We start from the raw sequence: 13,473 nt of genomic DNA on the forward strand, positions 1-13,473 counted from the left end.
AGGGCCTTCTGTAAGTGGATTTCTAAAAAGTGACGCAACACCCTAGCTTGAAAATTCAAGTGTATGCCCAGGCCAGAAAATATTTGAGGAAGAAAAAGTATAATTTGAGTTAAACCAGGATTTTTGTGATATTTCTCCCCCTCCCCCTCCCCCCCCCACCCCCCACCCCCAGGCACAGTGGCTAGCAATAAATGAAAAGCCCAAATATAAAGCAGAATTTAATATTTCTTATTGAAATATTTGCTTCTAAGCAGACAAGTTGATCAGCTTTTAGAGTAAAGGCTGATGGTTGAGTCAGTGCTTCCTAAAGCCATTTTGTGTAGAAACACACTTAAGGTGGGGGTTAAGAAAAAAAAAAAAAAAAAAAAAAAGCTAAATATTAGTTTTGGTACTTTTGCTAACTGGAGGCTTTGTCAAGTGTGCACAAATAAGAAGTAATGTGTTAAAAAGGAGAAAAAAATAGCAAAAAGTAAATCTTTGCTGACATACCCGATAATAAAGGCTTAATCTGTTTTATTCTGGCTGCCATTGCAGGAGTAATCTTTGGTTTCGCCTTGGGGTCAGAGGTACTGGGTTCATCGGTTTCCATTGGAGCCAAAGTGTCACCATCAAGCCCGATGCCTTCCAATAAACCAGTGGCTTCTTCACTAACAGCAGAAACTTCAGGCTCCCCATCTATTAGATACAAAAGTAACATGGTGATCATTTTGAGTCATCAAATTAAACCTCGAAACCACCTACAGTTCTGGGTTATCAATAACCCTGTACAGGACTAATAGGGAGTAAAAATTAAGAATTAAGACTAGACTTTGGACAGTTCTTGAGAGCTTCTTTAACCCCTTAAGGACACTTGACATGTGTGACATTTTATGATTCCCTTTATTCCAGAAGTTTGGTCCTTAAGGGGTTAAAAGCCACCAAGTAAAGGATATTACAATATCGTGCTTGCCTCTAAAAATATCATATTTTGAGCTCCCTTGAGGCTCGTTATTTTAAATCGTTAGTTAGTACCTCCCCATGTTGGAATGTAACATTTTGACTATAAACCATCAGCATATATGAGATATAAAGACAATTCAGCAGACAATACCATATCAGAACACGAACATGTATGCAAATGCAAGTAACAGACTAGAATGATATATGGTAAACATACCTGCCCTCTTGGCTCCATGTAGCGATGTACCTGCCGTCTTCTCATCCTTTGGAGCCAATTTCTGCATATCTGCCTGCCCAAATTCACATCCAACTGGCAAGCTGTAACCACAAAATATTTTTTTTATGTTATCACTGAATTTACAAATGTAACATTCCAACTGCCAGTTGCTCTTGCCAAATACAACAAACAACTACGTTTACAAGGAGGCACATTCCACACTCCACCTTCTGATAGTACCTGTTGGGGGTGCAGAGAGATAACAAGACTGTGCTTTCCCACACCAGAGAACAGTAGAGTTGGCTTAGCTTGTTCAAGACATTGAGACCCAGCTGGGATCCCCACTGATTTACAGAGATGGCACGGATCTCACTCTGAGAAGAAATAAAACGTATAATTTAATAGCATCTTTTTTTTTTTTATCTGGTTGGAGAAAGAATTTGCAATGAGTAAAGTTCGTTTTTCACTATAATGGTCCGATTCTCCATAGGATGTATCTCAATAATATTGTCTCTTGTATTATCTAAATTAACATACAGCATTTATCTCTACATTTTCATCTATGTAAATGTTCTATACATCCCTTTCTCTTACCTCTCAAAGTATAGAATTGAAACAATGCCTAAATCCCCCAGTAATGACAAGACTTCAAATCATGTAAAAACTAAAAAAATTTAGGAAACTTATACTGCACAGAGCAGCAAAAGCCAGGAAGTATCACAAAAAAATACATATTTCATTAAATAGAAAATAAACATCTTCATAAACTGCAGGCATGAGAACACGGACGTGGGCTCCGGGCAGATGAAGCACTGGTGAAGAGGACCTTCAGCAAGACCATGGCGGCAGCCATGAGGGACAGATAAGCGATCAAGCCATTCTTAAAACGACTTGAAAACATACTATGTAATTGTATCAAGGCACCCCCTATCACAAAAACCTCTTTAACCAGCTCTAGTGCTCATGGTAATTAAATGTTTCTTTAACACAAATAGTACAAATTTGTTTAATTATACTCTGTATTCTCACCTGTCCTACCCTGCACGTGTGGACAAACATCATGATGTAAGCATGTGCTGCAGTTAGTGCATGAAGAAGAGGTGTTGCCTGGGCGGATAGAGTGGCGTCCGCTACATTCCCAGCACATGCCAATTCCCGTAACAGCACAGAGCCCCCTGGTGCCTCAATGGGCCGGTGAAGAGGATCCAGGGATGATAGAATGGAGTCCAGTTGAAGTAGCCCTTCTTGAAGAACCTTGGGCTCATGAGATAGAGTCTGAAAAGAAACCCCAAAAAATGCATGTTAGAGCCAAACATATGCTGAGAAAAGGAGAGTGGAAATAAATAAATAAATTCATTTAAAAAAAAAAAAATCTTTAAAAACCAAATCATTTAAGAAGAATATATTTCAGAAATTAAAAAAATACCACTTCTATGCAATGTTCTATATACCTGACCTACTGTGGGGGGTTATAACTGGTCATATAGGAGTTTATTTTAGGGAATTTAAAAACAAATTGCACAATTTAAGCCAAACATGCTTCGGAAAAGTTAGCAAAAATTTCTAGTCACAGCTTTGCGATTCTAGTCTGAATTTTGCAATTAAATTTTCAGCTCACTGTTCAGTAAATAACCCCTACAGCTAAATATATGGGGAAGTTCAGTTTCAGAAACCGTGAACTACAGTCTAACTCTGAAAGGGAGCCTGAATTTGGGGCATTGGGAATATATTATTTGATTTCTTTGCAGTTAAGTCCCTACAATTTGTAACTGTCCTCAACACCCATCATGAACAGAATTGGCTTATAATATACATAAACACTTGAACTCTCAAAGATAGTTATTTAAAATCAATTGCGGTTTACGGTTTGCACTTGTTTGATTGGTGGGAAACAAAACTTAAAAAAAAAAAAAAAAAAAAAAACTTACCAAAATTGATTTGCAGACACCAGCCACGGCTTGGCAGGCAGCAGAGGTAGGAAAATCAATAGGTAGATTGGGCAGGCCAAGAATGGTGACCAGAGGCAGAAGGCCTTTCTGGCTCACAAATTCCTGGCAGTGATCGTCCGTCGTGTTGTTACTCAGAATAGATTCGACAAATTTCATCTACGAAAAAGTGGTAGGGTTTTGTATTTTTCCTGATGTTATTTCAAAGAATTTGAACACAGACAATTTAGGCAAATCACAAAACGTATCCAAATGAAATCAGGACATACAATTTGTAATGAGTACTAAAGCAAGAGAATTATTGCAATATTTATACTCACCACATTGAGAATATAATCCATAAGAGGAATGGGAATTCTCTCCTCAGTTCCCACAACACTAGGAAATAAAGACACCATTACCAAAAAGATCTTTTACAGAAACCAAGTAGGACTTTGTGTCTTGCTCTGAATTAATCAAGGTTTACGTTTTATGTGGGCTACTCACACATTTTTCTGGATAAAACGTAAAATTTGGTTCATGGCCAGAGACCTGTGATTTACTTATACACTACTACTATATAAAAAAAAGGGTAAGGTTAGCGCTAATAATATAATGAACAGGCAGCGACCTTTTAGAGGGTAACCCTCTATATAAAAGATACACAGTAAAGAGAGAAAGGTTGCGCCAGAAATAAAATAAAAATAAAACATAATAAAAAATATAAATATAAAAATAAGATAAAATGAAAGATAATAGGCAAGTTCCAATGAGTGTCAGGAGATAAGATAAGTATAGTCACTAATTCCATTGTGGGGGTAGGTTTTCTTGTTGTAGTAGTTCACATCGTCTCGTGATATGGAAAACGACCAATCGTGCGGAGTGTATACATTTAATGTGACAGTATTAAATACTGTATTAATACTGTCACATTAAGTGTATACACTCCGCACGATTGGTCCTTTCTCCTTGTGTTTTCCATATCACGAGACGGTGTGAACTACTACAACAAGAGAACCTACCCCACAGCGGAATTAGTGACTATACTTATCTTATCTCCTGACACTCATTGGAACTTACCTATTTTATCTTATTTTTATATTTATATTTTTTATTGTGTTTTATTTTTATTTTATTTTTTATTTTATTTCTGGCGCAACCTTTCTCTCCCTTTACTGTGATAATACTACTATACTCTTTCAATTCTTTTAAATATGTATACATATTGGGCATGCTTACATTAATTATAGAGAAAACAAAACCCTAAGAAAATTAAAATGTACCCCACCATAGGCAATAAGCTGCACACACAGACTCCAAGCACCATGACCACTTAAATTCACTTAAAACATGGTGCTTGGAGTCATTTGTTTAACTATGGGTCAAACCAGAATAGCAGCAGAAGTTGAATAAGCACATTATAAAGTGTTAAGCCTTGTGTTCATTTTAAATCTGCCAAGCATAAACAAGTACGTTATTAGTTACATAACTAAAGTAAACAGCAAACTTACTGTGCAATAGGCTCAACTTCACTTTGCTGGTTTGCACTGAAGCTCTGCATTGCCTGTACTTCCTCATCTTCCTCGTCCTCACTTGAAGCCTCCTCTGCCGCATGGTTAGATCTCGGTGGAGGAGCCGTGGCTGTGCCATCAGACTTCTGAATAGATGGTTTCTGACAGATATATTTTGGATCCCTTCCCAGATTGCATATTTCCTCTAAGAGCTGGTTAGAAACCAGAAAATTAAACATACAAGAGATTGTATATACAAGTATAAAAGCCCCCTCACCCTATCCACAGGGCCATAAAGCCAACTAATAAGGGGGGAGGGAGCAACTAAGTTTGCAACACATACTAAAGGGAAAGGAACAGAAGCATATTGTAATGGTATAAACAAATACATGCAACCCCTATTAACCCAAATTCTTACCTTAATAATAGCAGTGGTGGCATCTGTTTTTAACGTGGGCTGGTGCCTCATCAGTTCATCAACAGCACTGCCCAGGTTAGAGGCTGTATCGCCTGCAGGAGACCGGAGAGAGGTCAAAGCTGGAAGAGACCATGGGCCTCTTAATCCCTCGGCTAGAGACCTGAAGAGCGCTATTCTATGCTGCACTACAGGTCTCTTCGGCAGGGGTTAGAGGAGGATTAGGGAATTTTAGGAAGTGCCATTGACATCTCATTCTGGTTAGGTTTAGAAGTCTGGAAAAGCTAGAAGGCAAATGCCGGCACTGCTAAATGGAAAGTGTTATTAAATATACAAGAGAATGAGTTGGATGTCAAGGAAGCTCTCAATGCATTAACCTGTCGTCCTGTCTGCAGGAAAGGGGATGAGTTAAGGACCTCCATATCATACTTCAACTGAAGAAAAAAGCAGCTGAATAACAAAACCAGAATACATTGTTTTCTCAAAAACTAATCAGTAATTGTGTCCTCTGAAATTACAGACCTTGACCTTAAAAGCCTGCCATCTCTATTGCAGCTCCCTGGTGAGGTCATAGAAAAGTAAGGTCAGTCAAGTTTCCTGCACTACAGCTCTTAAGTGAACACATTCTGTGAGTGAAATAAGCTTACCTAGAGGGTCCGAGCTTCTCCTCCTCCTCATTGCAGGAAGATAATCAGGAGACAGCAACACTTTAAAGAGCCTTTCAAAGGGTTGGCATTGCACAAAAGACTGCAGTCCCCGGGCATTCAGACAGAGGGCACTGAAGACATTAGGGAGCGAGCCTAGAACCTCCCTGGTAGCAGGAACCTTAAGAAAAATGCAGATAATAAAGTCAAATCACGTAACGGTTTCCACATCCTGTAGACTATTTCAATAATACCAGCTTGAGAGACATCAATTCCTTAGATCTTGAAGTTACAGTTTGAGCATTTACTTCTATCCATAACATATTTAAAGTAATGAATTGTCTCTGTAAGACGATGTGGTGTGTAAAATATTACAGAAAACAATACAGCACTAATGAAAATCATGCATTTGTGCACAGACATTACAGAAAGGATTAGCTTTTGTATGCTTCACTCTATTCGCATTTATACTGGTGTTGATGATTTAAAGACAAAATCATTTGAAGGGTCCAACCATAGTCATAACACAAAAAGAACTGAATGAGAGACCTTTGTCAAACTTTATTTAGAATTGTGGTACTGAGGATAGGCATCAAAACATTACATGTTAGATTGCCATGCCTGCGTCCACAATGTTTCTGAATGAGAAGTATCTGAAAGGACAAGTCATCAGAATGACTTCATGGTAGAAAGATCTGTAAGAGGGCTTATAATTTAAATAAGTGTTCCTTTAAGCTCAAACACAAACCCAGCTGATTTATTAAAGGACCACAAGAGTGCCAGGAAAACACTCGTTTTCCTGGCACTATAGTGCCCTGAGGGAGCCCCCACCCTCAAGGTCCCACTCCCGTGGAGCTGAAGGGGGAGGAAGGGGGTTAAATCCCTTACATTTTTTTTCCAGCTCCGGGCTCCATCGGCGCTCGGACTCTCCTCCCTCTCCTGACGTCCCTGGCTGAATGCGCATGCGCGGCAAGATCTGCGCGCGCATTCAGCCAGTCCATAGGAAAGGATTCTCAATGCTTTCCTATGGACGCTGCCGTCTTCTCACTGTGAAAATCACAGTGAGAAGCGCGGAAGCGCCTCTAGCGGCTGTCAATTAACAGCTGAAGTGGTCTGGGTGCCTATAGTGGTCCTATAGTTTGGCCCTTTTTGGCCACAATGTACCAAGTCTGTTGGGTTTTTGCAAATACAGTATACACTAGAGATGACAATAAGATAAGAAAGAAAAAAGGAGAAACCAGTAGCTGTCTAATATAGGCAAAGTGCTTACATCTTTAATTAGGAGAGCATGGAGCATGACATCTGTCAACCCATTATCCTGAAGCGAAGATAACAACGAAGGCTCTTGGAATACAAACACTGTTACTACCTCTGTAGCTGAAAGAATGAAATTAAGAGTCATAAAAAAGGCAAACATTTAAAAAACCTCTGCAAAGTATAGACCTATACCCAAATAGGTGGCTAGTGGCTCACAGTGTACCTTTACATTAAAATACACCACAACATAAAACCAGAGCAGGTTTTGTTTAAGGGATGCACCACCTTAGATCTGTGTTTTCAGCCTTTTGTCAAGTACCATTCACTTTTTGTCAAGTACCATTTAACTGCTGAATACAAGGCAAGTACCATTCACCTTTTGTCAAGTACCATTTAACTGCTGAATACAAGGCAATTACCATCTCTACCACTGAGGCAAAAAATAACCAGAAAGACAATTTACCTAAAGATGCCTATATCTTGATATACTCACGCAAATAATTTGAGTTCCACTTTAACACATGACCCTTGCAAGCTTAGAACTCCTAGGTTATAGTACCTTTAACAGACATTTTTAATTATGTAACATACAATAGTGAACGCAAACATTTTTTGCATGTTAATCTGTGCGTCAAATTGTGAAATACACAAGTCAATGACAGAAAAAAATTATACTTCAAATTTCACGTATGAAATCAGTGTTTAGGCATACAAATAATTATACTCTAAAAGAGGGGGGAAATGTAAAAAAAAAAAAAAGCTTAGTTGAACATCAAAAGTACTGCAAAGTACTGCACGTATTTCCACTAATATAGTCAAAGCCTCAACAGCAAACTTTATAAAATATTGCAATGGTTATATCAAGAGAACAATAACCAGCATTCTGTAGTATATAAGAAAAAATTACAAAACAAAAAGTTAACTGCCAAACTTGCTAACCTGTAAAGATGTGAAAGAGCATAAAAGTATTCCATACTAAAACAGCATTGGCAGACAGAAGCTGGCTTTACTTACCTAGTAAAAAGAGGGAAGGGCCGTAGTATTCAGCATTGCTGATTATGTGTTTCAAGGATGTGGGAAGAGTTCCATCCATCACTAATAAAATAATGTCAATCTGTTAGCTGGGGAATCACATGTAAGAAAACTACTGATAACTAAAGAACACATATTGAGAACATCAGTTGTTAAAATATGCCAATGATTAGTATGGGTCATATTATACATCTCATCTATTTACACAAAAATAAAATATTTACCATGGCGAATTCCATCTGAAAAGGCTGGATCCTGGATAGCCTTTTTAAGGAAATTAAGCATAGATTTCAAGAGAGCAGCCCTCTGGGGAATGCATTGCACCCCTACAAAATAGGCAGAAAGAAGAAAAAAAAAAAAAGATGTATGACAAAGTATGATAACAAGGTTGTGTACAACAAACAGTCCAAAAAAGAAAATTGAAAATAACAGATACCTTTACCTGACCGGGATGTAACTACATGCCCAGCACTGGTGCTTATGCTCACAGGACGAGGCTCTGCAGAGGTGGAAGGACCAGGACTGCTCTCCATAGCTACGTCAGTCACTAGAGAACAAGAAATGGTCAATTCTAACAAAAGTTTTAAAACAAGAGTATCATACACAGAACATATTTATGCCATTAGTACACTAAACTTGTGGATTACTGCTCTACAAATTTCCCTGCAAAATAGGATACATGCTTTTTAAAGCAGTGGTATAAAGAAATCTGTCAAAACACATTTCAGATTTTTTATTTCCTTTTTTAAACTAATTTGGGTACAGATGAATGATGGGGAAAAAAAAAAGATAGGAATCATGTAAGACCATTTAGATGGTCTTCTCTTCGGTCTATGATGCTTGTTGTGTATGTACTAGATGCTTCAGGAATGCAATAAAGAAAAGTATGGATATGTGACCTACAGTTCTACATGTATAGAAAACGAGTTTTTGTTGGTGATTTCTGGTCTTAAACTTGGCAATTATAGAAAGTTACACATTTCCAATTAGAGAATAGCAGGAGTCCCAAAAACTGGTTAACTTCAAGCTCTATAAAGCACATCACTGAAAATTGTTTAAAAAATTGTTTTACCTTCCATATCAGTCTCCATCTCTTCACCATCCTGAACATTAGTGGGGCGCTGAATTTTGGGTTTGATGACAAATGGACACTCTTTCCGACAAAGGTCAACTTCATGCTAACAAGAAAATATACATTTAAAAATGCATCTAAATCTAGATATGTGGTCTAGGCCGCATTTTAGAAAATGCATCAAACACTGAAGTATATCTGGCTTTACAAAAACGGTTAAAGGGACACTATAGCACCCAGGGTGCTAGGATTTCTTATAACATGCAATGTTGTCCAATGGCTTGGGAAAGTCACATATACGTGTTGAAACGTTGCCCCTTCACTTTGATGGCTGAATAAGCTACCTGAATTTATAGCAGAGTACCTTTATTTTATGTTTGGGTTATCCTATTGATATGACAGAAGGGGGGGTTGTTACACAGTGGGAAATAAATTTCTCAGCTGAAGCACTTTGCTATTGGAGACATAGTAACAAAATAAATGGGATATCACATTGTCAGCAAAAAGGAGTGAATGCAAATTAAAGTTTCAATATATCTGTAAAATATTGAAAATACTAGAGCCAAACATTGCAGCAGATTGGCAAAGATTGCCAAAAGAAAAGGTTCCTCAGGTAGTGTGAACTTTACAGACTAACCAATCTCTGAGAAGGGTGTGGTGCACTCACCTCCAGTCGATAAATAAATATGGTCAGCCCACTGTGAGACTGAAAGGCTGCCATGTCAAGATTTGTAATGAGGTCAACAACTCTCACAGCTCGCGTCACAAATGTAATCTGATCCTGTTCATCTCCAAGGAATTTTATAACCTGGTGAAAATAAATACAATTTAACCCACCCCAAAAACATTTTTTTTTTTTTTTTTTTAACTACTTTGTCAGTGTGTTAGAATTCTCAAAAGTCAGAATATATGTGACACTAATAGTTAATGTACCACAAACCAATACTATTCAAGTAAACCTAATAACCCACATTCAATATTTCACACCACCATAATAACGGCTAACCCCAAATTCTTAATTACCTTTAAAAGTGCTTCCATCATGCCACAGGATACCAGCGCTTCTCCACCAGCATCGTAACTGGCTAAGTGATACAAAAAGGAAAAAAGTGCTGTGGCGAATTGGTGAGGGTATGGATCCATACTTGGGTCTGATAAAGGAAAGATTTAAAACAATATATTTAATTTTTGTTTTCCAGAAGAGTGGTGTTCAATAAATTTAGGTACACATATGGCTCATAACTTAATTCCTTATAAATCCTACATATACACACAACCCAGCAAATAACATGGTACTTCAATTGCTTAATACAGTGAAATTAAAACCTTTCTATCTCTAACTAGACACACAGGATTTTAAAAGGTTTCCTATAACTGTCTAGACCCAAAGTCAATATAACAGATGTTTAAGGCAACTGTTCACCCTGATCTTTATTTCTAGGCTGTAACTGGCATATGCACATATCATGTTACCGTAGTTCATACATATGAATCCCAGAGTGCAATGCACATAGAATAAAGCACAGCGTTACGGAACCAATCCAACATACAGTGACCGTTGCAGTCAGGCAATTAGATTCTGCAAAAGTAAGGAGCTGGTGTTTACAAAACTATTGCTTTTTTTTGTATTTAAAACTAAAGCTGCCCTGAAGCAGATAAAAACCATCAGATAACCCTGGCACTCATGCAAAGAGGTGCATCTGGTTTAAGGGAAGTCCCCCAAAAAAAACCAATAATATGCTCACAATATACCATTATAAGAACCAGGCACACTCACTGAAGTACAGAGAACAAGGTTAATCAATATTTTTTTTTGTTCTCCGCACTGGAGTGTGCATGGTTCTTCTAATGGTATATTATCTGAAGAGGAAAAGACAAAACAATGAAGGTACAGTCAAAAAACATATGGAAATTAGTTGTATATTCTTCACAATAATAAATAATAGTCTGGCACTCACCAATCATAGCCTGAATGCAGTTGCGGACTAAAACGGGTAGAAAGCCATGATACGAGGCTGTGCCAGTGCAGTCTATGATGCTGCTCAACTTGGGTGTTCTTTCCAAGTGAACAATTGAGGTCAAAGTTCTCAAAGACGCAGCTTTAATGTCCTGATGCAAGGAAAGTGGGGGAAACTATTTAAGCATAAAATAAATAAAAAAAATCTAACCTTTGTTTAATGGACAAAGAGCATTGCAATTGCAGTGTTTAGTCTGTGCATACTGTGCTTGTGTGAATGGCAGTTCTAATCTTTGCTCTGCTACACAAAACTGAAGCTTTAACTTACTGGTATGTTACAGTTATATGCACCATGTACTTGATATTTTTAATGGTCAGGTACATTGTGCATCTAGGTCGGCTCTTATTTGGGCTTTGGGCTGCCAGGGTTTAATGCTGGGGCTCTGACCTCCAAGTTACCAGTGCTTTGGGCTGATCAGCAAGATTCCTTAGCTTTGCCCAGTACTGGTATGGGAAGATTGATCCCTTGGGTAGGCAGCCTGTCTTATAATCTGGCCCTACCTTAAAGGATCACTATAGGGTCAGGAACACAAACATGTATTCCTGACCCTATAGTGTAAAAACCACCATCTAGCCTCCCTGGGCCCCTCCTGCCTCCATAAATATAGCAAAATATTACTGTATTCAAGCCTGAAGCTGTAGATCTCAATGTTTGCCTCAGAAAAACAAACTGTCTGCTGACATCAGAAGTGGTGGCCTGATCCAATCACAATGCTTCCCCATAGGATTGGCTGAGACTGACAGAGGCAGAGTCAGCACAATCCAAACACAGTCCTGGCCAATCAGCATCTCTTCATAGAGATGAATTGAATCAATGCATCTCTATGAGAAAAGTTCAGTGTCTGCATGCAGAGGGAGGAGATACTGAATGTTTGGATGCATTTTAAGCAGCCATGACCCAGGAAGGATCACTAACAGCTGAGGAGTGGGCCAGTAAAGTTATCACTAGGCTGTAATGTAAACACTGCATTTTCTCTGAAAAGACTGTTTACAGCAAAAAGCCTGAAGGGGGGTATTCTATTCACCAGAACAAATTTAATAAGCTGTAGTAGTTCTGGTGACTATAGTGTCCCTTTAAAATCCAATATTTATTTATTTTTAATCTAGGCTCACCTGCAACCTCTTTGTGGCTTTTATCTTTTTAGAAAATGTATAACATGTAGAAATAATACGATTATGAACATTTGGATACTATTTCATTTTCTTACATTCCAAAGCATGCAAAAAAAGTCTAGTTATCTAATGTATACAGACAAAAAGATCTAATACTTACCATAAGTTGTTTATCAGTTATTTGTAACACATCAACTAATTCCTCTATTAACCCATTGTAAAGTATACTGTTTGCAGATTCTTGCAAGGCATTGGAATAAACTGCAGAAAGACAAGTAACTTTATTTAGTTCTTCATATCAAACACTGCATTATTTTACTTACAAAAATATTGCACATTAAAGACTGTTGGGGGGGGGGGGGGGGGGGAATACCTAATATAGAGATTGCATGCAGCCTAGCCTGTACAGCTTGTAGTCTTTTCTTGTGATTAGAAAAGCCATGTGCCAATCGTATGTGTGTGAACAAAAGCATCTGTAGAAAAGAGAGAGAGAGAGATGATATAGCATATCCGAAGAACGCCGACATACAACACAAGCAACAATTTAAAAAAAATTGACAAGAAACTTGTGAATCAAGCAAAACAGAATAACCCATGACCCTAATCAATGTCCCCAGATAAAAATCCAACTCTGTCAGGCACTGCACTGGACCCCACAGTATAAGAACGTAATGTTACCTGCTTGTCCTTGGGAATGCTGTACAGTTTGGTGAGAGATTCCATTATCTCAGAGGGACTTTCAGAAATCTGGAAATCAAAGCACTTATTAGACTGTCACACATCACGGGCATTCTATTTCCTGCTTAATTAACATTCTCGGGAATGCTTACCTTATCTAGCTGTTCTATATGTATATAATGTAGTGTATTACTGGATGCCTGAAATAGAAATGCATAATAAATAGTGGGGCAGAGAACATAGATAACACTCAAACAAACCACCACATTACAATTTTAAAGGGACAGACTAAGCAGCACAAACACTATGTACAATTGTACGGATTATGGTGGGTGAAACAATTTTGGGGGGGGGGGGGGGGGGGGGGGGGGCTGACACACTGCCAATCTATCCCACAAAATTAATAATAATGCAAAAGGCAAATAGAGGGCTTGGCTGCAGGTGCCCCAGGTCCTGCTGTAGAAAAATTTCGAATTTACCAGTAGATATAGTGTTCACAGTCTAAAAGCACCAAAACTACAACAAGAGTTTATAGAATTTATGTTGTTTAGACTTCCCCTTTAAATATTAGAACACAATCTTAACTTACATACATTTCTGCACTGACAGTTTTAATTAATAAACTGAACTGCCCGGAATTCACAATTTACTGT

The 13,473-nt window shown here is 38.1% G+C and overlaps 1 protein-coding gene across 13 annotated transcripts in view; it reads right to left on the reverse strand.

Annotated features, from left to right (window-relative positions):
* HUWE1 (HECT, UBA and WWE domain containing E3 ubiquitin protein ligase 1) overlaps positions 1 to 13,473 on the reverse strand; it is a 93,123-nt gene that overhangs the window by 50,942 nt on the left and 28,708 nt on the right. For 7 of the 13 annotated variants that reach the window (XM_063432492.1, XM_063432502.1, XM_063432493.1 and 4 more), the window contains exons 9-29: positions 12,973 to 13,020; positions 12,821 to 12,889; positions 12,516 to 12,615; positions 12,303 to 12,403; positions 10,971 to 11,121; positions 10,036 to 10,163; positions 9,680 to 9,820; positions 9,013 to 9,118; positions 8,377 to 8,487; positions 8,165 to 8,266; positions 7,923 to 8,003; positions 6,922 to 7,028; positions 5,655 to 5,832; positions 5,011 to 5,129; positions 4,593 to 4,804; positions 3,423 to 3,480; positions 3,085 to 3,261; positions 2,186 to 2,431; positions 1,397 to 1,530; positions 1,157 to 1,257; positions 490 to 675 (exon numbers count right to left, since the gene is read on the reverse strand). In XM_063432492.1, the coding sequence (XP_063288562.1) occupies positions 490 to 675; positions 1,157 to 1,257; positions 1,397 to 1,530; positions 2,186 to 2,431; positions 3,085 to 3,261; positions 3,423 to 3,480; positions 4,593 to 4,804; positions 5,011 to 5,129; positions 5,655 to 5,832; positions 6,922 to 7,028; positions 7,923 to 8,003; positions 8,165 to 8,266; positions 8,377 to 8,487; positions 9,013 to 9,118; positions 9,680 to 9,820; positions 10,036 to 10,163; positions 10,971 to 11,121; positions 12,303 to 12,403; positions 12,516 to 12,615; positions 12,821 to 12,889; positions 12,973 to 13,020 (2,656 nt within the window). The remainder of the gene's footprint in view (positions 1 to 489; positions 676 to 1,156; positions 1,258 to 1,396; positions 1,531 to 2,185; positions 2,432 to 3,084; positions 3,262 to 3,422; positions 3,481 to 4,592; positions 4,805 to 5,010; positions 5,130 to 5,654; positions 5,833 to 6,921; positions 7,029 to 7,922; positions 8,004 to 8,164; positions 8,267 to 8,376; positions 8,488 to 9,012; positions 9,119 to 9,679; positions 9,821 to 10,035; positions 10,164 to 10,970; positions 11,122 to 12,302; positions 12,404 to 12,515; positions 12,616 to 12,820; positions 12,890 to 12,972; positions 13,021 to 13,473) is intronic. The other 6 variants (XM_063432504.1, XM_063432500.1, XM_063432503.1 and 3 more) reach the window with 2 other exon arrangements.

This window comes from Pelobates fuscus, chromosome 9 (genome assembly GCF_036172605.1).
Source record: "Pelobates fuscus isolate aPelFus1 chromosome 9, aPelFus1.pri, whole genome shotgun sequence".
Lineage (NCBI taxonomy): Eukaryota > Metazoa > Chordata > Amphibia > Anura > Pelobatidae > Pelobates > Pelobates fuscus.